Raw genomic sequence first — 23,967 nt, forward strand, 5'->3', positions numbered from 1 at the left:
GTGTCTTCAGTAACTGGAGCAGTGCATCATATATAGGTAATTATTTGTTGACCACATCTGTAAGTACATAGGTAGATTTCCAAGTTAGGCTATTGTTGAGTGAACAAAGCAAATTGCAGAAAATGTGTACTATAAAATATATAGGCATGTAACTCCATAAAAACAAAAGTGTGAATTACATGTGTGCATTTTGGTGTGAGCTACATGTGTGTGTATGTAACTCTACAGAAACTTATCTGGAAAGTTACACCAAAATGACAGTAATGATGCCCTTTAGGGTAAACATGAAAAGAACCAAAGTTTGGTAATAATATTCTGAAAAATCTTCAGATTTTTTAAAATATTTTAAAATTTGGAAAAGGCTAATGCTTTCATTTATTACTTGCATAATTATAAGATAATCCTAAAGTTACATTTTATAATAGCAAGATGATTTCCTTGTTATCCACTAATTAAAACTTTTTAGTGAGTCAGGAACTCCTTCTTTGGGAGCCCCACAGTCTCCACACAGTCTTGCTAGAGCTAGGCTTTCCAAAGGGAAATCTTTAAATACATGGAATAAATTGAAAGGAAAAAAAAAAAAAAAAGCTCTCTAAGATTTTGTATATTCTTTAGGAATAGCTGTTTGTGTAGTGTGCATTTTTGTTCTCATTTTTGTATTAGCAGGAAACAAAAATTTTTCATGTTTTCTGAGTGCATTTACACATTTTACAAAAATGCTGTGAGATATGTTAATAAAGGAGATAACAATAAAGTTAATGGACAGACTATAAGGAACACAGTATGAGAGTAGGATTTTCATTCTGTCATGCTTTTTTTCCTCAGTGTATAGCAATAAGCAAGTCAACCTCATTTTCCTGTAGACACTGTGAGGAACCTGGGTTTTATGATCCCCAAGGGCCCGGTGGCCACCACAGGGTCCTCTGTGAGACGTGATGATAAAATGGAGCAGTGTTTTGCTGCCCACTGGCACAATCCAGTGTTTTGCCTTGGAAGTGACAAAAAGAGGAACTTCCCACCTCTCCCTCAGTTGGATTTTTAAGGTTTTTTTCATAGCAAAAATTTATTTTCAGAATATGTTTTAAAGGTGTGTGACAATTTCATAAACAAAGTCTTGCATTTTGAGCCCCGACAGGGCAAGTGCATGATGCAGTGTTGCCCATAGCATTTCATAGATAATTAACTGCACATACTTAAGCAAGAGGGAGCTTGAAGAAACAAAAATAGCTGTTAACAGGTACTTACTGTGTGCCCAGGACTGTGCTAAGTCCTTTACCTGCAGCACTGTGTTTAATCTACACAGGTACCTGATGGGGTAGGTCCTGTTGTTGTCATTTTACAGAAAAGCCAGCAAAGTCTCTGAGTGACTAAATTATCTTACCATTTAGATTACATCACTGAGACTTGGATCTGGACAGATTGTTTTGAATCCATGCCACCCAAAACACTGGCAACCACATCCTACAATGTACTTGCCTCCGTAAGTCTACTCTGGTACAGAACTGTTCTGTCCTGTGGAGCTCTTTCATTAGGAACGGATAACCTCCCCGTTAAATCAGTAGCATCAGCCTTTTTCTATTGAAGTCATCTGCATATCATGAATTCTTTTTCCCATACCTCCTACCACTCCATAATGATTTAATTTGCTTTAATGAGGCTTTTAGATTACACTATTGGAAGCTTTTAAATAGATTTGTTATCTAGAAGGAAAACATTTTCTTTGTCATAACTTTCAGATGAACTGTTATTGATCATCTGTGAGGTTTGCAGTTTCTGTTTCATTCACATTTTTCTTCACTGAATACACATACCCCATTTAGTGTTTATGGCTAACATCTGCTAAACAATTGTGAGTAAACTATTTGCCTCAATGAAACTGAATTTTTAATGTTTTCTCTTAGATATTGAGCAATTCCAGGGTTTCAGATTCTCTGGATTTATGTTGACAGCTCTTTTCCTTGCAAAAAGAAATAATCTGATTACTTACATCATATGCTTTCATAACAAACTTTATTCCTAGGTCAAAAGAAGGTCAGTGTAGTTTTTAATAAGCAGATAGGTTACTGCAGTGTTGTTTCATTTGGATCCTCTGGGAACTAGTAGAATCTGCCTTAATAACTGTAAGTGCTATCTGCCTACAGCAAGTCTGTCTTGCTTCATCCTGAAATATTGGAGGTAAGCACTAAATACACATCAGTACTCAGAGTTGCAGTACTGTTGCCAAGAACATTAGCCTTGAGATTCCACCTAAAACATATGACTAAGTGGGCCTCACTTAAATGAGTAGAAATGAAGTTTACCATTGGATAGAAAAGAGGAAATGGTTTATTAAGCCACACAACAGTATCACTATGATTTCAAGAGAGTATGTTTAACCTCCTTAAAAGAACAAATTTTGATTGTTACCTTTATTGAAGGTGACCTGTGTGTCCAGAAGGCAGTCACTACAATGACACAAGGAAAATGGCTTCTGTGGATCTTCAATGGAAGATTAGAAAACCTATTTCACAATAATGAACAATTGAGAAAAATATATGCACAGGAGTTGGAATGTGTGAGGTAGAATATACATACTTTGCATTTTCACTGAAGAGAGAAAACTAAAAAAGTGGGAATTCAGCTAACCATTCAAAGCAGACAAACTCAGAAAAGCAAAGAAATGAGTTTTGAGATAACGGCATCAAGTTGATAGAGAACAGCTAACTTCTGGGCAAAAGCACTGCAGTAGAAGTAAACACAGTCGTTTGTCCAGGCAGTAAGAACACCTTTCACTTCCCATGCTCCCAGCATGGACCCTCCTCCCAGACTTCTCTGAAAGTTCGCTCTCTACCTTTTGCTGAGTTTCCTTTTCTCCCGCTCACAGCCTGCTGAACTCCCTGACTGAGCACAGGCTAATCAGAATCTCACCTTCTCTTGAATCTTCACCTCACTTGCTGAAGAAGTGGTCATTTCTTCCCCTGCTGTCATGGCCTGTCAAGTCACAGGGCTAACCCAGCACACTTCAGACTGTATGATGGTACTCTAGAAGTTCATGGACAAAGGAGTTAAAAAGATAAGCTTATTTTGTTGCACAGAATATTTGAAATTCATGTGTACAAGTGATCTTCAGAAAATTTGTGGAACATTTCATATTATGGAACAACTTCCGTGGATTTAAAAAACATTTTGTACCAAAGTAAAATTATTTTTAATTCCATTTTCTCTATGAACTTTTTAAAGTACCCTTATCCCCTTAAGGTTGAGACTGTCTCACAGGTAGGAACAATATGTCATCAGCCTGTCCTCTGTGCTGTAATAGAAACTGGCCCCAACTAGACAGTCAGTGAATCATGTGTTTGTTTTGTTTTTAAAGATTTTATTTATTTATTTGAGAAGCAGAGTTACAGACAGAGGGAGAGACAGCCAATCCAAAGCCAGGAACCAGGAGCTTCTTCTGGGTCTTTCAAGTGGGTACAGGGGCCCAAAAACTTGGGCCATCTTCCACTGCTTTCCTAGACCATAAGCAGAAAGCTGGATCGGAAGTGGAGCAGCCAGGACATGAATCAGTGCCCATATGGGATGCTGGCACCACAGGTGGAGGCTTAACCTGCTACACCACAGCACCGGCCCCTGAATCATGTGTTTTAAGAGAAAGATTTTCTCTATTTACCTCTCTTATTGACATCAATAGAGTCTACATCTATAGCAGTAAAAGTTTTGTTTTTCATTGTAGACAAATCTTCTAAAGAGAAAAAGCATAAAAGTACATTTCAAAACATTTAGGGGCCGGTGCTGTGACTCACTTGGTTAATCCTCCGCCTGCGGCGCCTGCATCCCATATAGGCACCAGGTTCTAGTCCCAGTTGCCCCTCTTCCAGTCCAGCTTTCTGCTGTGGCCTGGGATAGCAGTGGAGGGTGGCCCAAGTGCTTGGGCCCCTGTACCCATATGGGAGACCAGGAGGAAGCACCTGGCTCCTGGCTTCAGATAGGTGCAGCGCCGGCGATAGCGGCCATTTAGGGGGTGAACCAACAGAAGGAAGACCTTTCTCTCTGTCTCTCTCTCACTGTCTAACTCTGTCAAAAAAAATTTTAATATTATAATAATTAGATATTGATATATGTATGTAAAGACTGAGTTCATAGCCTTATTTTTAGGTTTTTCATGTTAACCTAGCAAGGAGTTGTTACTCAGTTTTTGGTATAAAAGATCCTTGATTTTAAGTGTTTCAAAAATATATATGATTTTTATGTTAATATGTCCATATGTTTGGTGGTTCATAAAAATATCCAAGATTTACAAACTTGTTGTATTGTTAGATTGGAAAGATGCACCATGAAAGAAGTAAAAGAAGTAAAGCCAGAGAAGAAAAAAAAGAATATTCTCTAGAAGCCAGCCTTCCGCAAGTGTTGTGTGCCTGAGTCCCTCCTGCCAGGTTCCCACTGTGTTTTCTACCTGACACCGTGTCCACTCCTTTCAGAGTCTCCAAGATATGTTAGGCATTGGAGACCGCTGTGCCCCTGCACTTTCTCTGCTCCGTGCCCCATAGGTACTTACAGTAGAATGAGAACTAAGCTTCCATAACTGGTCGATTTTAGTGATTTATGTTAATTTAGCAGCTGAATTCAGCACACACGTGCATGCAGTAAAATGCTATCAGCATTCTTAGGGTACATACTGTGGAAGAAAAACCAGGTTATAGGAAACAGTGAAAGTTGTATGCCATGTCTTTTGTTTGTTAAATAATTGAGCATTTAAGTCCTCTGTGAAGGACAGGTTTCTCTTAGACATTTCTAGTAAATGAACCCTAACTTCTAGCTTGTGATTCTTTTGTTCCTGTTATTGTTTCTGGTCTCTTGTACTGCAAAGCTAGAGAAGTCAATGGTGACTTTTATTTTTTAAGAAACAGCACTGGCACATCTCTGAGTCTGTTCTGCCTGGAGGTATCCCCTTAGAGCTCTGTGTTTTTCCAGTTTTCTTCTCTGGAGGAGGTGGAAGGTTTCATTTCAGGATAACAAATCAGTGGGCCAACTTCTGGTGAGAAGAAAATCCTCCAAGACAGTTCTGTGCCTGGCAAATAGGTATGGTCTTCAAAGAGTTCATGGAAAACGTAAATTGTGAAAAACTATTTTTGAAAATTATTTCAAAAATGTTTGAACCAAAATAAACTCACCTTTTAATTCCACTTTTCGTGAACTTTCTGAGATACCCTAATATATTTTAAAACTACGTGACACATAATAATTAAAAATAATGAAATATTTTAATGAAATTATAATTTTTGCTACATTTGTGACAAAATTTAAAGTGTATCTCTGGCCAGCACCTTGGCTCACTAGGCTAATCTTCTGCCTGTGGCGCAGGCACCCTGGGTTCTAGTCCCAGTTGGGGCGCCGGGTACTAGTCTCGGTTGCTCCTCTTCCAGTCCAACTCTCTGCTGTGGCCCGGGAGGACAGCGGAGGATGGCCCAAGTGCTTGGGTCCCTGCACCCGCCTGAGAGACCAGGAGGAAGTATGTAGCTCCTGGCTTCGGATTGGTGCAGCGCCAGCCATGGCGGCCATTAGGGGAGTGAACCAATGGAAGGAAGACCTTTCTGTCAATCTCTCGCTGTCTATAACTCTCTCTCTCTGTCTCTCTCTCTCACTGTCTAACTCTGCCTGGCAAAAATAAATAAATAAATAGATAAAGTGTATCTCTTTGAATTTAGCTCCTCAAATCTGCCCCAGGTTTTATTGAAGGCATCATTAATTTGTGGTAAAAGGAAAACATCCCTGTTTCATGCATAGCTGATTTGTAAGACTTTATTTAGTCAATGGTGTCTTTATTCATATCCAGTAAAAGCTCTTTAGCTCTTTTTGATGATGTCATCATGTCATCATATGCATTTTTTGGATCTTCCTACTTCCTCTGGCTTTTACAAGAAAAAATATTGCCAGCTGTTAGCTCTTAGCTCTGGACTTGCAGTGTCTTGCTGTTGCTGTTGGTAAATTAACAAGCAGTCCAAGTAAACCGGGAAACATTTTATTCAGAGACTAAAAATAAAGTGTACCAGAGTCATAAAGGCATCATAAAAGCAGATTTTGATTTGCCATAAAAATATGTAGATTTCTAAGGAGATGACTGAGTGAATGTCACATCCCTCTTCTGGATTGTAAAGTATATTTTGGTATAAAACATTTTGAAACTCATGCATATTTTTTTCAAAATAGCATTTTCTATGAACTTTTAGAAGACCCTTCCTGTGCATGGATTTCAAAAAATTTTTGCACAAAAATACACTTTTTCATGTCATTTTTCCCAAACTTTTTAAAGTATTTCCATATAGACATTTTAAGATATAAAACTCTTTCTTAGTCCATGAGCTGTAGCTTACTAACCTCTGGTCTTTATAGTCATTTGTTGAGTCTTGCCTAATAGCTTTTTGTGAACACATGCTTACTATTACAATTATTAATCCCCAATTGTTGCCTGACATCAGAAATGTAAGCATTAATGTAAAAAAATCCTTTTCTGAAAGATCTTACAGCCTTAGGAGGAAGAAGAATACATAAAGGTATTTTATGTATGTGTTGATTATAGTATAGTGTGAGGGCTGTCATCAATGTCTAGAAGTGGCATGATTGGGTAAGGCCACTTCTGAGTGCTCCACACAGAACATAACCTTATGAGAGGCCTCAGAAGTTCAGTAAGCAGAAGAGGAAAAGCAGTGCATCTCCTTTGAGGGGGATACTAGTCATTCCTTAATGTAGGACATTTATGGGTGGGACAGAGGTTCCTACTCAGTGAAAGATCTGTTTTCAGATGGTGGCATAGATAACTTCTGCTCACCGACTTCAAAGAACTTATATAGATTCTTCAGGAACACAGAAATTAATTTTATAATTACTGTTCCATAATTACAGAGCTAAACAAATATACCAAAAGCATTTGCCTACTTCTTCTGAACACAGGTTGTAAAAGGCTGTGGTCACTGGGTGAGTTAGATTGAAAACACCTAGATTTGGACATGTAAATGGTAAGGTTTAGTGGACTAAGACTCATGCGCACTCTGTTCCATTGCCAGATTGTTACTTAATGTAATTTTGAGAAAAATCTATGGCCTGTGCTTAATCATCTTTAACATGAAAGGTTGAAGATTATTTTTTTTTCCTTTTAAAAAAACTTATTTATTTGGAAGGCAGGATTATATAGAGAGAGGAAGAGACAGAGAAAAACAAGAGAGATACCATCCACAGGTTGAAGGAGACGATTTCTAAGGCACCTTCAAGTTCTAGGTGATGTGACTGTAATTTAAATGCATATTGAGGAGTAGCAGCGCTGGCATCCCATATGGATGCCGGTTTGAATCCCAGCTGCTCCTCTTCCCATCAAGCTCTCTGCTATGGCCTGGGAAAGCAGTAGAAGATGACCCAAGAAGAAGACCCTGAAGAAGCTCATGGCTTCTGGCTTCAGATCGGCCCAGCTCTGGCCGTTGCAGCCAATTGGGAGTGAACCAGCAAATGGAAGACCTCTCAATCTCTCTGCCTCTCCTTCTCTCTCTGTGTAACTCTGACTTTCAAATAATTAAATAGATCTTTTTCAAAAAATGCATATTGATAGTTTTTTTCCTCTTCAGAAATGCTATTTGATTTCTTTAACTTTATCCAAATTCCAAACTCCTGCTTATTCAAATCCCATCAATCCCAAAGGCCTAAAACAGAAAGTAAGGATTTGTGGTAATCCTGAACTACATCATTCCCAAGCACCTTATCTCTGAGGAGTCACAGCTCTGAAAGCAAACTGGCTGCATTCAGTTCCTGGCTGTGCCACATTCTAGCTATGGGACTTTGGGTGAGTTCCTTAACCTATCTGAATCTGTTTCCTTAGTTACAAAGTAGTAGTAATACAGGACCCATCCTTGCAGCCGCTATGAAGGTTAAGTGTATTAATAGTTAAAAAGGTCTCAGAACTGTATTTGACAAAGCAAGCACTCAAAGTATGTTAGGTGTTATTGTAAGTAAAGAATTCAATATTCAATTAGAACCATCTGGTATGCTTAAAATCCCCATAGAGTTACATGTGGCAGTTCCTGGCAGGAGTCACAGGGAAGTTTTAGTGTGCTTTGTCGCTGTTTGCAGATACCCCTCTGATGAATCCTGCCTCCTGAAATGCACACCCTTCAGTTTTCCTCTCTTTGAAAGTGAGCTGACCCTATACAACCATAAATTGCGGCAGAAATGATACTGTGAAAGACTTCCAAGAGTAGGTCATAAGAATCCTTGCTGTTTTTTTCTTGTCTTGGGACACATGTTCTGGATAATCGCGGTGCCATTAAGTCTCACTACCCTGAGATACACGTGCTATGGGGAAGCCCAGGTAAGCTAAGTGGAGCGAGGCCAGGCAGGGAGTGAGGAAACCCTTAGCTGAGCACAGACCCAGTGACATCTGATGGCACCACACCAAGTGACAGTGTCCAGTTAAGCTCCCTCAGCCCTCAGTACCATGGGCAGTGATAGTACTCTGTTGTTTTGGGCCTCCATGTTTGAGGTAGGTTGTGTAGTGAGGTAGTAGGAAACCCAAGACACTGAGTTTTCTGTAGCAACAAAGTATCATTCAAAAAGAAGAGCAATTTCATCTCTTTAAATAATGTTGTTTTCAGTATAGTTTCAATGTGAAGAATATTTTATACTATGTTTTCCATATATTTTAGGTTGTATATTTGGTAATTCTCAGTTAACCTACAAATTAAATTAGCTAGTGTGACCAGTCTTTTTTTTTTTTTTTTTTTTTTTGTATTTTGGGTTTTTTTGTTTTTTGTTTTTAAACTTTTATTTAATGAATATAAATTTCCAAAGTACAGTTTATGGACTACAATGGCTTTCCCCCCCATAACTTCCCTCCCACCCGCAACCCTCCCCTTTCCTGCTCTCTCTCCCCTTCCATTCACATCAAGATTCATTTTCAATTCCCTTTATATACAGAAGACCAGTTTATCATATATTAAGTAAAGATTTCAACAGTTTGCACCCACATAGAAATACAAAGTGAAAAATACTGTTTGAGTACTAGTTATAGCATTAAATCACAATGTACAGCACATTAGGACAGAGATCCTACATGAGGAGTAAGTGAACAGTGACTCCTGGTGTTGACTTAACAAATTGAAACTCTTGTTTATGGCATCAGTAATCACCCTAGGCTCTTATCATGAGTTGCCAAGGCTATGGAAGCCTTTTGAGTTCACCAACTCTGATCATATTTAGACAAGGTCGTAATCAAAGTGGAAGTTCTCTCCTCCCTTCAGAGAAAGGTAACTCCTTCTTTGATGACCTGTTCTTTCCACTGGGATCTCACTCGCAGAGATTTTTCATTTAGGTTTTGGTTTTGGTTTTTTTTTTTTTTTTTTTTTTTTTTTTTTTTTTTTTTTTTTTGCCAGAGTATCTTGGCTTTCCATGCCTGAAATGCTCTCATGGGCTTTTCAGCCGGATCCACATGCCTTAAGGGCTGATTCTGAGGCCAGAGTGCTGTTTAAGACATCTGCCATCATTCTATGAGTCTGCTGTGTATCTCGCTTCCCATGTTGGATCGTTCTCTCCCTTTTTTATTCTCTCCCTTAGTATTTGCAGCCACTAGTCTTGTTTATGTGATTCCTTTGGCTCTTAGTCCTATCACTATGATCAATTGCGAACGGAAATTGATCACTTGGACTAGTGAGATGGCCTTGGTACATGCCACTTTGATGGGATTGAATTGGAATCCCCTGGTATGTTTCTAACTCTATCGTTTGGGGCAAGTCAGCTTGAGCATGTCCCAAATTGCACATCTCTTCCCTCTCTTATTCCCACTCTTATATTTAACAGCGATCACTTTTCAGTTAAGTTTCAACACTTAATAATAACTGTGTATTGATTACAGTATTCAACCAAAACTATTAAGTAGAACAAACAAACAAAAATACTAAGAGGGATAACGTATTAAGTTGTTCATCAACGGTCAGGGCAAGGGCTGATCAAGTCACCATTTCTCATAGTGTCCATTTCACTTTAACAGGTTTCCTTTTTGGTGCTCGGTTAGTTGTCACTGATCAGGGAGAACATATGATATTTGTCCCTTTGGGACTGGCTTATTTCACTCAGCATGTTTTCCAAATTCCTAACAGGGATCATTTTTCAGTTAAAATTTAAATACCTAAGAATAATTGTGTGTTAATTACAGAGTTCAACCAATAGTACTAGAACGAAAAAAAAATACTAAAATGGATAAAGTATTACATTGTACATCAAGAGTCAGGACAAGAACTGATCAAGTCACTGTTTCTCATAGTGTCCATTTCACTTCAACAGGTTTCCCCTTTGGTGCTCAGTTAGTTGTCACTGATCAGGGAGAACATATGATATTTGTCCCTCTGGGACTGGCTTAATTCACTCAGCATGTTTTCTAGATTCCTACATCTTGTTGCAAATGACTAGGTTTCATTGTTTTTTGACTGCTGTATAGTATTCTATAGAGTAAATGTCCCATAATTTCTTTATTCAGTCTTTAACCATCCAAATAAGTGTAGATTTATTGGATTTAGGATGAATACATGGAAAAAATATAGTTCAGGAATTATTTATGTAAAAACTCTAGCAGCTATTAGAGAGAAGCTCCTTTTTTCTCAAAGGCATTTCTATAAGCTTTTTTCTTGATGGTAACAAAGGAGTGGATATTGAAATACTCTCTTTATTGGACTGTCCTAATCCAAGCACAATCACATTATTGAAAAACTGTTGCAAACAGTATTGGGGTTTCATTCACTCACTGAGGCCCATATTTGGATTTTAGGTAAAGAGCCCCCGTTCAGGGCAGTATTACTCCTCAAGTGGTATTACAGAGAATAACATGTAGATCCTATATATATGTTTGCTTTATCAAGAAGAAATTATTTGATTATTCCAATACTGGTTCTATTTTATTAATTATGTAATTTCACATTGTATATTACAAAATTAAGACCCCTGTCAAAACAGTTATCTAAATTAAAATCTCACTGATTTGAAACTTTAGTCTATTTTCTATCTATAGATAGAGAGTTCTATTTTTTGGGAACTGGGGTTAACATAGCGTGACTGAGATTTTACAAAAATATATGGAGGATACAGTACATAGATGAAAAAGTATAGTGAAAAATAGAGTGATTCCTCATTAAATTAGATGTGTAACTAGTTCTGTGAGGTACAGATGTGGCACAGACCTAATAGCCTATATAAGCTTACCAGCTTGTGTAATATGCTATGAGACCTCTTAACATGGGAGACCTGAATGGAGTTCAAGGTTTTGAATTAATGGGGGCATTTTTAGGGAGTGATCCAGTATGGAAGATCCCTCTCTATGTCAAATAAATAATTGAAAAAATTAATAAAACCCCTTCCAGATTTATGTTATTTTTCTCCAAGAATATAATATCCATCCAGTAGAATGAAGTAGAAAAAGGAAACTAAGATTTTTCAGAGTAACTCACTCTGGCGCCTTAGGAGAAAACATGTTATAAACTCTGATGTCAACAGGGGAACTCAGTAGGCCAAGTAGAAAATAATATGGTACAGTGGGGGTAATGGTTAACTACTAGGGAACATATGTAACCCTATCCAAAGGCATGGAAATCCAAGAATTTTGTAACATTGATAATCAGAAGCCCTATCTATAAACTCTTCTGTCCATGGTCAGCCAGTGTGATGGCACTGGAGAGATCAAGGAGTCTCTTTGTCTTATCTATGCTCATTTGAATTGTTTAAGTAATTTTTCTTTCAAAGAATCCCATGTCATCTCCCCCCTCCCGGAATTCTGTAGTCATAGATATGAACTCTATCATTCTGCAAATAGAATATTTAGCTAAATCTAGAATACTTGCTTAACGAGTACAAAATAAGAGTAAAAAATCATCAGCTGCTCAGTTCACAATAGCTAAGACATGTAATCAACTCAGATGCCAGTCAACTGAAAACTGGATAAAGAAATTATGGGATATGTACACCAGGGAATACTACACAGCAGTAAAAAAAAAAAAATGAAATCCGATCATTTGAAACAAAATGGATGAATCTAGAAAACATCATACTTAGTGAAATAAGCCAGTCCCAAAGGGACAAATACCATGTGTTCTCCCTGGCCTGTGATAACTAATAGAGCACCTAAAAGGCAGCCTGTAGAAGTGAAGTTGACGCTTTGAGAAGCAGTGACTTGAACAGCCCTTGTCTTGACTGTTGAGGAACAGTTTTTTGTTTTGTTTTGTTTTTCTTCATGCAAAAAATCTTAGTTGTTATATTTTGGAGAACTAATTCTTAATTCAAGCATGACATTAGAACTACTTGGGGAGCTTAAAAAAAAAAAAAAAAAAAAACAATGTCATAGCCCCATCTCAGACCAGGTAAATCAGAATCTTTGGGGTAGAGCACTAGCATATGAATTAAGTTACAGAAACAGAAATCAAATATTGTTAAAAAGTAAATTTTATAAGTTATGTTTTTCAGTTCATTGTGTACTCTATTTTCCAATTCTTACTGGAATTCCTTCTCCAAGCATTATATTCAGCATATATATTTTCATGTTACTCAATCTAGATTTTGTTATTTCCCAAATTAAGGTATAAATCACATAGATATAAACCACATAATGACCATAAACTGAAAATTATTTTTTAATATTAAATTTTCATTTCATCCTTAGGCCCCTATAAATAAACAAAAGAAAATAATCTCTTTCATTCTCCAAAAACAATTACAGTATTTCTTCGCCAAGGGGGGGACCTTTTTTTTTTATTTTTTCAGAAAATTAATTCACAGCAAATACATTAAATGTTTCTTGGCTAAACATATTAGGTGTTCACTGCCATGCTGTCATGTAACTTGTCAAGGTTGTAAATATTTAAGTCCCTCCTAAATCATGTTCTGCAGAGGAAACAAGAGCAGGCTGTAGTTGGAGACAGACAGCGAGGAGTTAGCATCCTCTGTGACCCACACAGTGGTGGTACCGATACCATGAAAAGTGCTGACTTACTCAGTGATGTTAGAAATAGTGATGAGGCATAATTGTTTTGTTTTTGTTTTTGTTTTTTTTTTCTTTTTTGACAGGCAGAATGGACAGTGAGAGAGAGAGACAGAGAGAAAGGTCTTCCTTTGCCGTTGGTTTACCCTCCAATGGCCGCTGCGGCCGGCGCACCGCGCTGATCCGAAGCCAGGAGCCAGGTGCTTCCTCCTGGTCTCCCATGGGGTGAAGGGCCCAAGCAGTTGGGCCATCCTCCGCTGCACTCCTGGGCCACAGCAGAGAGCTGGCCTGGAAGAGGGGCAACCAGGACAGAATCCGGCGCCCTGACCGGGACTAGAACTCAGTGTGCTGGCGCCGCAGGCAGAGGATTAGCCTATTGAGCCACGGCGCCGGCCGAGGCATAATTGTTAAACTAAAACGGTATTTTTAATATTCCAGTTGTACTAATTTCCTTTTACCACAAGAGGTCCCTAAATCCTGATTGGTACATGCAAGCCATTTTATGTGCGTATCACAGTTGGAACATGTGGCTGTTATTTCTGTGACTCCATATTAACCAAAATCTTAATGCAGGCGGGCTAGACTTCTGTTCTACCAAGTGCTGAAAATTTACTTTTTGTCCCAGCTAGACACAGAAAAACACTAGCATCTAAGAATATAAGAGGGATAAAAAGGCTAGAAAGTGAGTTGGGTGGTGTGGCAGTGAAATACAGTTCCTTTAGAGGTTAAGTGAAAAAACAGACTGCTTTGTGAGTTAAGAACAAGACCAGTCTGTTTCACCTCAGGTCTGAATTCTCGGTCTTGTCCGAGCATTCTTAATCTCTTGGTATCATAATTAAACATGATTTCTTTGTGGGATACAGATAAAAATAGAAGGATATTTTGGGTGGGAAGACTGGGATGAAACATGAATCAGGTTTTTGTCACTCTTACTTTGGTTATGTTTAAATCATATTGTCACTTTGAATGTGAATAACCACAAATACCCCTGAGCCTGCCCTTCACTAATTTAGGTATTGCTACCTTGGATGCCTGCCCCTTGCCAAGCAGAAAGATCTATTTCTTGCCTCTAAGATTTGAAATCTCTTTGGGAGATAACTTAATGGACAAGTGTAATTCACTGTAGTGTGTTCAACAAAACTCTTGCTTTGGTTTAGTAGCTTGATCTATTTCAGTAACAAGATAAATACATATTTGTGTAGTTATTTCCTGTTCCTTTAATGGTTTGAGGTTAGAAGAAGGCAACAGTAATACTTAACCAGGGGGCCTGGTGCTGTGGCTCACTAGGTTAATCCTCCACCTGTGGCGCCGGCATCCCATATGGGCGCCAGGTTCTAGTCCCGGTTGCTCCTCTTCCAGTCCAGCTCTCTGCTGTGACCCTGGAGGGCAGTGGAGGATGGCCCAAGTGCTTGGGCCTCTGCACCTGCATGGAAGACCAGGAGGAAGCACCTGGCTCCTGGCTTTGGATCAGCGCAGCGCCAGCCATGGCGGCCATTAGGGGAGTGGACCAACGAAAGGAAGACCTTTCTCTCTGTCTCTCTCTCTATGACTCTACCTGTCAAATAAAACAAAATACTTAACCAGGGAGCCACTGACCTTTCATAGTAGGCCAACCACTGGGTCTCTATTTATACAAGGCTTATCTTTTTTTTGTTCATTTTTTTTGTTCATTTTCAGGCTTCTTATCAAAGCAAGGACATGCTTATTACTTTAGAATGTAGCCTTCTATCATTAAACTATTATGTTTGCACTCTTCTGAATTAGGCTTATTAAGGGATACTAACAAGTAATCTAGATGAAAATTTAAAATACAGTATTTAAATAAGTACCCTTTTTTCCTTTGGATATGGTAACAATAACTTAATAGTAACATATTTTCACCACTAGATGGCACCAAAATACAAGAACTTGTATGTGTGCTTAGCTAAGTAAAAACTTTTTTTTTAAAGCTTAACAAGGCTTGAAAAAAACTTTATCTAAATCAAGATTAAATACAGATGTACAGGATGAGAAATCGCCATATTTTAACTAAAATACACGTCTAAATAGCATACATAGAAATCATTCATTTAACTGGCATTAAAATTGATTTGAGTTTATTCTAATTCTACTTGTCTTCCCCTCCACAAAGAAACCTTTTATTTAATGAGTACAAATTTCATAAGTACAACTTTAGTAATATAGTGATTCTTTCTGCCATGCCCACCCTCCCACTCCACCTCCTCCTCTTTCTCCCATTCCCTCCTCCTCTCTCTCCCATTCCCTGTCCCATTCTCCATTAAGATTCATTTTCAATTAACTTTATACACAGAAGGCAAATTCTATACTAAGTAAAGATTTGAACAATTTGCACGCACACGCAAAAAAAAAAAAACTGAAGACAAATTTTACAGTTAATTCTTATAATACAACTCATTGAGGATAGAGATCTTGCATGGGAAGTAAGTGCAAAGTGAACTCTTGCTGTTAATTTAACAATTAACAGTCTTGGGGCCTGTGCTGTGGGATAATGCATAAAGCCGCCGCCTGCAGCGGTTCAAGTCTCAGTTGCTCCACTTCCGATCCAGCTCTCTGCTGTGGCATGGGAAAGCAGTAGAAGATGGCCCAAGTCCTTGGGCCCCTGCACCCTGGTGGGAGACCTGGAGGAAGCTCCTGGCTCCTGGCTTTAGATCAGCTCAGCCCCAGCTGTTGTGGCCATTTAGGGAGTGAACCAGTGGAGGAAGACCTCTCTCTCTGCCTTTGCCTGTAACTTTCTTTCAAATAAATAAATAAATCTTTAAAAAAAAAAAAAAAACACTCTATGTATGACCTCAGTGATCACCCAAGGCTCTTGACATGAGCTGCCATGGCTCTGGAAGCCTTTTGAATCCACAGTCTCCGTCAATATTTAGACAAGGCCATAAGCAGAATGGAAGTCCTCTCCTCCCTTCAGAAAAAAGTACACCCTTCTTTGATGGCCACTTATTTCCACTAGGGTCTCACTCAAGAGATTCTTCATGTAGGACATTTTTTTTTTTTTGCCATAGGGTCTTAGCTTTCCATGCCTGAAATGCTCTCATGGGCTTTTCAGCGAGACCAGATTGCCTTAAGGGCAGTTTTCTGAATATAGAAGTTGTAAATCTAAACATGTTCATGGCCTTAAACATTGTGAATTTTTTGCTATCCAACTTTTAAAATTACTTTTGCTTTTTTTTTTTTTCAGGTGAAATAATCTAGATGACTCCCTTAGCTATAAGTTCTGAGTCACAGCTTCTAAAATTGAGTTGATAGTCTCCCACTCATCAAACTATTCCATTGTTAGCTATCTAGTCGTATTTGTCTCTTAAATTGCCTTCTATTCCCTGAAAAACAGAAAATATATGTTACTTTTTAAGGTCCATTATATAGCTTCTGGGATATTAAGCTACTCAAGAGAATTATTCACAAAGCAAAATATAAGAACACAAGCCTTGTTTTTGTTCTTTATCACCTAATGTCTGAAATATTATTCTCATGTTGTAGCATTTTCTTTCTTTTATGTCATTTGGTCTGGTTGTGATATTCTTACAGTGAATTGAGATACTTCAGGCTGCAAATAATAGGTATCCTCAGTGGTTTAAGTTTTAGTATTGATTATTTCACATGGGCAGAAGTCATCCAGAGGTTGGGTGGTATTTCCAGGGGCTCAGTGGCTTAATCAGAGACCTAGTGTCATCGGGGACCCAGGTTCCTTTCATATTTCCACTCTGCTGTCCTTGGTGTGAAACTTACGCTTTGTGTTGAAGAGAGCTTTGTGTTGCAGTGCCAGATGGAACTTAAAAATGTGAGAAAGCCCAGCAGTAGAAGAGGGGGGGCGAGGGGCATGTCCCCCTATGTAGATTTTGATTTATTGGGGGCAGGGCGTAATACATTACTCTAGAGTCCCCTGGCAGGAGTTCTCCTTGGGGCTCATTAGCCGTGCCTGGGTCCCCAGCACTCTCCCAATCGAAAGTCCCTGATAGTGGGAGGGAGTTAATCTGACAGATTCAGACTGGTAGAGACCCAGGACCTCCCTGAGCACACAGCCCTTGAAAAGGAAGTTGGGGAGTAGCCTTGGGCATTCGGACAGTAATATTTGCTACCATTCTGTATTGTTTGATTCACCTACAGACTCTTCTAACCTGCTATTCTTGAAATATAACTTGTTTTGCTATTACTTCAAGTGTGTGACACTAGACAGGGTAAGTGGGTGTAATCTGTATCCAGTTATCGCAGAGCCTGTCATTCAGTACAAGCTGTTTAATTTATTTCTATGTGTGTGTCCTCTTCCTAGCAAATAATAGAAGTAAGAATTTATATACTCTGTATCTGCCTATTAGTACTGTCAGGCTCAGAGGACAGTGTTTCTAAAATGCTTCATGAATCTAGTAGCATTTCAACCAAATCTGCCATTGTTTCCTGTGTACCACAATTTTCAAGGCACTGCGTCAAGTGCTATTGATGACACTGGTCAGAATGTCTGAAAACATCACTATCAGCTGCCTCTCAGCTCGGGCTACACCTGTAGACTCACTGAAGACACAAAGAGGCGGAGCCAGCAGTCCTTGTTCCGTGACTGAAGTCCTTCAGCATTCACTGTGAACTGTGATGCGTTCTGGCTTGTTTTTCCATTTGACACCCCAGCAGCTCTGAGAGGCCATGCAACAGCTCTCCTGGGGTGTGCTCCATCTGATATAGCACTGCCAATAGAGCCAGCTCCCTTTCAGCTGCTTCATGCCAAAGATGTGTTCCTGGTGCTCCATCTGAATATTGCTTCTTCTCTGCATTCAGCAACTGTGTGTTAAAAGAGGGAAAGAATATTTATCAATCAATTCATATTTCAAAGGTAGTAAGTTTTTCTCTTATTTAAAAAAACTGATGATATTGGGATGAGCATCTGGCTGAGAGTTAAGATGCCACTTGGGAAGCCCACATCTGGTATTGGAGTACCTAACTTCGAGTCCCAAATACACCCCCAATTCTAACTTCCTGAAGCACATCCTGAGAGGCTACAGGTGATGATGGCTCAAGTACTTGGCTCATAGCTTTGGCTAGGTATACCTGTGGATAAGACTCTCTCTCTCTCTCTCTCTCTCCCTTTCAAGTAAATAAATAAAAGTATTCTTACTGTTGATACTATATTTATTGTGTTTTCTGCTTTGATAGTTGAACAGTTCTTATTGAATAACCAATTAATATTATGAAGATTATCAACCATCTCGAACTCTTTAACACACAATTATTCTCAGGTGTTTAAATTTAACTGAAAAGTGATCCTTGTTAAATGTAAGAGTGGGAATAAGAGAGGGAGGAGCTGTACAGTTTGGCACATGCTCACATGGACTTACTCCTAATGGCAGAGCTAGAAATGTGCCAGGGGAAGCCAAATCAGTCCCATCAAGGTGGCATGTACCAATGCCATCTCACTTAGTCAAAGTGATCAGTTTCAGTTCATAATTGATCATAATGATAGGATTAAGAGTCAAAGGGATCACATTAACAAGACTAGTGTCTGCTAATACTAACTGATAGAATTAAAAAGGAGAGAACGATCCAACATGGGAAGCGGAATACACAGCAGACTCATAAGAATGGCAGACGTTCTAAACAGCGCTCTGGCCTCAGAATCAGCCCTTAAGGCATTTGGATCCGGCTAAAAAACCCATGAGAGTTTCTCAGGCATGGAAAGCCAAGACACTGTGGGAAAGAAAAAAAAAAAAAACCTAAATGAAAGATCTCTGTGAGTGAGATCCTAGTGGAAAGAATGAGCCATCAAAGAAGGAGGTATCTTTCTCTGAAGGGATACGAGAACTTCCACTTTGATTATGGCCTTGTCTAAATAAGGTCGGAGTTTGTGAACTCAAGCCTTGGCAACTCATGACAAGAGCCTCGGGTGATTACTGACGTCATAAATAAGTGTCAGTATTAAATCAACAACGGGAGTTACTGTACACTTGGTCCCCATGTAGGATCTCTGTCCTTAATGTGTAGTACTATGTGTATTGATGGTAAAACTACTATTCAAATAGTATTTTATACTTTGTGTTTCTGTGTGGGTGCAAACTGTTGAAATCTTTACTTAGTATATACCAAGTTGATCTTCTGTATATAAAGATAATTGGAAATGAATCTTGATGAAGAATGGGATGGGAGAGGGAGTGGGAGATGGGATGGTTGCGGATGGGAGGGAGGCTATGGGGGGGAAAGCTGCTATAATCCTAAAGTTGAACTTTTGAAATTCATATTTATTAAATAAAAGTTAAAAAAAATTATCAACCATCATAATTTTTTAAGTAAAAGACAAAGTGCTCAAAAAGCAGTTAGTATTGCTGTCATTGCTAGATTGTTTGAAGTTGTGTTGATGCTTTTATCTGTAGCTTTGAATGGGATTAACTTGTTTGAAAGTACAGTGAGAAAAAAATATTTTAAAGAGAAATCTATTGGTATTTTTATTTTTCAGAAAACTGTGGACTCTATTTTCCAGAAATAAAAAGAGATCCAGGTAGATATTTACATAGTTGTCCCGAATCCGTAAGAAAGTGGCTTCGACAGCTGAAGAATGCTGGGAAAATTCTTGTGTTAATTACCAGTTCTCACAGTGATTATTGTAGACTTATCTGCGAATATATCCTTGGGTAAGTCATAACTTACTTCGTTTTCACTATTTAATAAATACTGATAACAGATTAGACCAGAGCTTTTGCAAAAGTATTCAGCCATGACCATATCATGATTTTAAGCAATGCTGAGTGATGAGTGGTTTCTTTCTTATACCATACCTCAGCGTCTTCTGGCAGCACCCACCCAAGCACATTTTAGCAAAGTAGTGTTATTGGTAGCCTGTATGCTTGTAACTCATGATGGTCTAAGCTTTGGGTTTTCAGGTGGAGTATATGGCCTTCCGTTTTCCACAAATTTGGTTTCTCAGCTTTGGATGGTAATTGAGGGTCACCGAGTTGTAGTTTACTCTCTTCTACAGCTAGCTGAAGTATAAAAGCCGCTCCAGCCATCAAGATGGAACCTTTTTAAAATTTATTTATTTATTTTTATTTTGTATTTATTTGTTTATTTTTTGACAGACAGAGTTACACAGTGAGAGAGAGACAGAGAGAAAGGACTTCCTTCTGTTGGTTCACCCCCCAAAATGGCCACTACGGCCTGCGCACTGCGCTGATCCAAAGCCAGGAGCTGGGCGCCTCCTCTTGGTCTCCCATGCGGGTGCAGGCGCCCAAGCACCTGGGCCATCCTCCACTGCCTTCCCGGGCCACAGCAGAGAGTTGGACTAGAAGAGGAGCAACCAGGACAGAATCCAGTGCCCCAACCGGAACTAGAACCCGGGGTGCCAGCGCCGCAGGCGGAGGATTAGCCTAGTGAGGAACCTTTTAACACAGCCAGGAAAGGAGTTGGCATCCATGAGAAGCAAAGCAGCGTAAATGCAGTACACTTCAGACAAACATGAATTCCAGCCCTGCTCTGCAACTCAGTACGTGCACTAGGACAGGACTTGTAAACTTTTTAAGCCTCAATTTTGTCATCTTAAAAATTGGATGAGGGGGATCTTTAAATAACATAGCACAGGTGACATATCAGACAGAGCAGTGGGTAAGTTTCATAAATGTTAATCCTTGTGTCACTTTTGTGGACAGGACCCGTGAATAACTATTGTCAGTGTAAGATTCTACCCTGGGCTATGAGAGTTCCAACATTTCCTCCAGTTTCAGAAGGCACAGAACTGCCATGAACATGGAGCAAATTTTAACCTCAAAACTGACCTCTGCCAATTTGTTTAGCCTCACCATTTCCCTGTGTGGGTTTAATTTGTTCTGTGATAGAATCTGTGAGTGCATTTTCTGCTTTCTGAATAATGCTTAGGCAGGGGACCCTTGAAGTGAACCAAGGCTGAAGCCCTGGATACCTTGCCCGGTTGCTCTGATAGTGAGGACCTTGCTTCAGAGAAAACACATCACGGTTTTATTTCCTTTTTATTAGCACAGATAACCAAATTCTTTCTTCTCATCTTAGCTTATATTTCATGCAGAGTTGGTTTGTAAAAATATTCTGGGATGCTGGGTAAATATTGTCTCTGCAAAAATACTGTCTCTCCTTTTGGAGAAGGAACACCTCTGCTTTGCCATTCCAAGTAATCGTCAATGTGATGCTAAACACAAGCTAATAATCATCAAGTGTTGCCATCTAAAAATTAACATTATAAGACTTCACTAATTTTCAAAATAAAGGACCTTCTCATTTTGTGCACTTACCGAAAGATGGCATTTGTCCTACTTTCCATAAACTAATGAATCCTAAACTTGTAGACATGGTTCCCAAATATTTCTAGCTGTTAGGAACTGTGGGTTCACTGCTCTCTTACAATCATGAGAAAACAAGCTGGGCAACCAGTCAATGTGCTGCCATTTGGTTTTGGTTTTGGTTATGTTTATAATTTAAACAGTTCTCAGGAGGACTAGTGCTCAACCACCTTCTGTCTCCAGGGTTTCACTCACATTAAAATGTATAAGACATAAAACAGGTAAAAGTTGACTGGAAGATAAGAAATGGGGCTATGGTAAAATAGACAGAGATGAAGTTCTGTTTGTTATGGTCCTTTTGTAATTCCTTAAAGTTACGAAAAACGTTGCTTTTCAGGAATGATTTTGCAGATCTTTTTGACATTGTGATTACAAATGCATTGAAGCCTGGTTTCTTCTCCCATTTACCAAGTCAGAGGCCTTTCTGGACACTCAGTGAGTGATATTTTGTTTCTTTTTTTGTCCTATACCCAGGTGCAGCATGGTGTCTTCTTTCCTCTAGTGGTGGAAAAAAAAAAAAAAAGACCTATGTTTATGTTAAATTCTGCTCTACCACTTAATATCATTATTTGTTTGCATATCAGTCTCTCCCTGACTTTAAAAATGATGTACTGGGTTGGGGTTGTGGTACAGAAGTTAGGCCACCGCCTAGGATCACGTATCCCTTATCTGAATGCCTGATTGAAATACCAGCTGATCCACTCCCAATCCAGCTTCCTGCAAATGTGCATCCTAGTAGGCATCAGATGATGGATGAAGTACTTGGGCCCCTGCTACTGCCCAGGTGGAGACTCAGATCAAGTTCCCCTCTCCTGCCTTTAATCTGGCCTAGCCCCAGCTGTTGCAAGCCTTTTGAGAGTCAACTAGCAGATGGAAGCCCTCTTGCTCTCTCTAAACACATACACAATATCACTTTGCCTTTCAAATGACTAAATGACAATAAAATGAAAGACATGGGCTTTTAATTTTTAGAGCCTACTTCCTCTGAAGGGAGGAAGGAACCTCCAGTGTGATATGGCCTTAACTAAATAAGTTCAGAGTTGGTGAACTCAAGAGGCTTCCATAGCCTTGACAGCTCATGGCAAGAGCCTCGGGTGATTACTGACGTCATAAATAAGAGTGTCTATTGTTAAATCAACAACAGAAGTCCCTGTGCACCTGCTCCCCACGTAGGATCTCTGTCCTTAATGTTTTTTACTGTGAGAATTAACGGAAAAACTACTAGTCGAACAGTACTGTATATCTTGTGCAGTTGTGTGGGTGCAGTCTGTTGAAATCTTTGCTTAGTGTATACTAAGTTGATCTTCTGTATATAAAGATAATTGAAAATGAATCTTGATGAAGAATGGGATGGGAGAGGGAGTGGGAGATGGGAAGGCTGCCGGTGGGAGGGAGGTTATGGGGGAAAAAGCCACAATAATGCAAAAGTTGCACTATGTAAATTTACATTTATTAAATAAAAAAAATTTTAGAGCCTAAGTAAATGCCTCAAACCTTGGAGGGATGAATTAATTATAGTAAGTTAGAATGAGTTCTTTTTGGAACAAAAGTGCCTGCCAGAACCTATGAGGATCAGAACAGATGAAGCAGTGCTCTCTCTCTCTGGGGAACAGGCAAGATCTGCAAGGAAGAAGTAGTGAGAATTATCACTTGTACAGAAGAAGTGGGCGTGGAAAGAGGTTGAATGAAGAAAAGTAAACAAATTTTGCAGATGAAAAAGAATGATAATAACATAGTTACATACTCATTGTAGATACTTTCTGAAAGCTTCTTGAATGTACTAAAGAATAAAAAGCAAAGCCTGATCAGGAATACAAGAGTTATAGGTTTGGGAGAGTGAAAGGCAGTAAGTTTAGTTATTGCCTGTTTTGTCTTTTGTTTATATTTCACCAGACATCAAAGATGCTTAGTGATAGGGTGACATTTGAGGACCATTCAGAAGTTAAGTGAACATCTGTAATAAGTATTAGAATGATTGGAAGTTGAAAGGGTTATAAATGCATATAAATGTATATAGTCATTAACAAATAAAATGTATAAATCTATGTAGAAATCTAGCTTCATCTAAAAGAACAATATTAGAGGCCAGCATTGTGGCATTTCAGGTCAAGCCACTGCCTCCAATACCAGCATCCCTTATGGGCACAGTTCGAGTCTTGGCTGCTCCACTCGCCATCCAATTCCCTGCTGATGCACCTGGGAAAGCAACAAAAGATGGCTCAAGTACTTGGACTCCTGCATCCAAATGGGAAACCCAGTTGAAGCTCCTGGCTCCTGGCTTTGGCTTCATCTACCCCTGGCTGTCCATTGCTGCCATTTGGAGAGTGAATCAGTGGATAGATGTTCACTGTGTCTTGCTCTCTTTCTCTTTCTCTCTCTCACTCTCTCTCTCTCTGTAATGCTGCCTTTCAAATAAGCAAAACAAGTCTTAAAAAAAAAAAAAAAGGAATGGACTGGATATGGGGTAGGACGGAAAGAAAGAGAAAGGCAATTGTGCTGTCCCAAAAACTGTTGTTGGCTATGTGTGGGGCAGCAGTACTAGGATGGAGAGTGGATATGTTTCAAAGACATTACAGAGATGAAAAACACACGAGGTGGCAATGCTTCAGAAAGAGCAACGGAAATAAGAAGAGATCAGAAATTACTTCCAGGTTGTTGATTTTTCTTCTTTCTGAAATGAGC

At 39.1% G+C, this 23,967-nt stretch overlaps 1 protein-coding gene across 1 annotated transcript in view; it reads left to right on the forward strand.

The window, feature by feature from the left end:
• The window catches only part of NT5DC1 (5'-nucleotidase domain containing 1), a 145,023-nt gene that overhangs the window by 94,790 nt on the left and 26,266 nt on the right, over nucleotides 1-23,967 (forward strand). The window contains exons 7-8 of the mRNA XM_062186642.1: nucleotides 19,437-19,611; nucleotides 21,623-21,720. Coding sequence (XP_062042626.1) covers nucleotides 19,437-19,611; nucleotides 21,623-21,720 — 273 coding nt within the window. The remainder of the gene's footprint in view (nucleotides 1-19,436; nucleotides 19,612-21,622; nucleotides 21,721-23,967) is intronic.

The sequence above is a fragment of the Lepus europaeus genome, chromosome 3 (assembly GCF_033115175.1).
Source record: "Lepus europaeus isolate LE1 chromosome 3, mLepTim1.pri, whole genome shotgun sequence".
Lineage (NCBI taxonomy): Eukaryota > Metazoa > Chordata > Mammalia > Lagomorpha > Leporidae > Lepus > Lepus europaeus.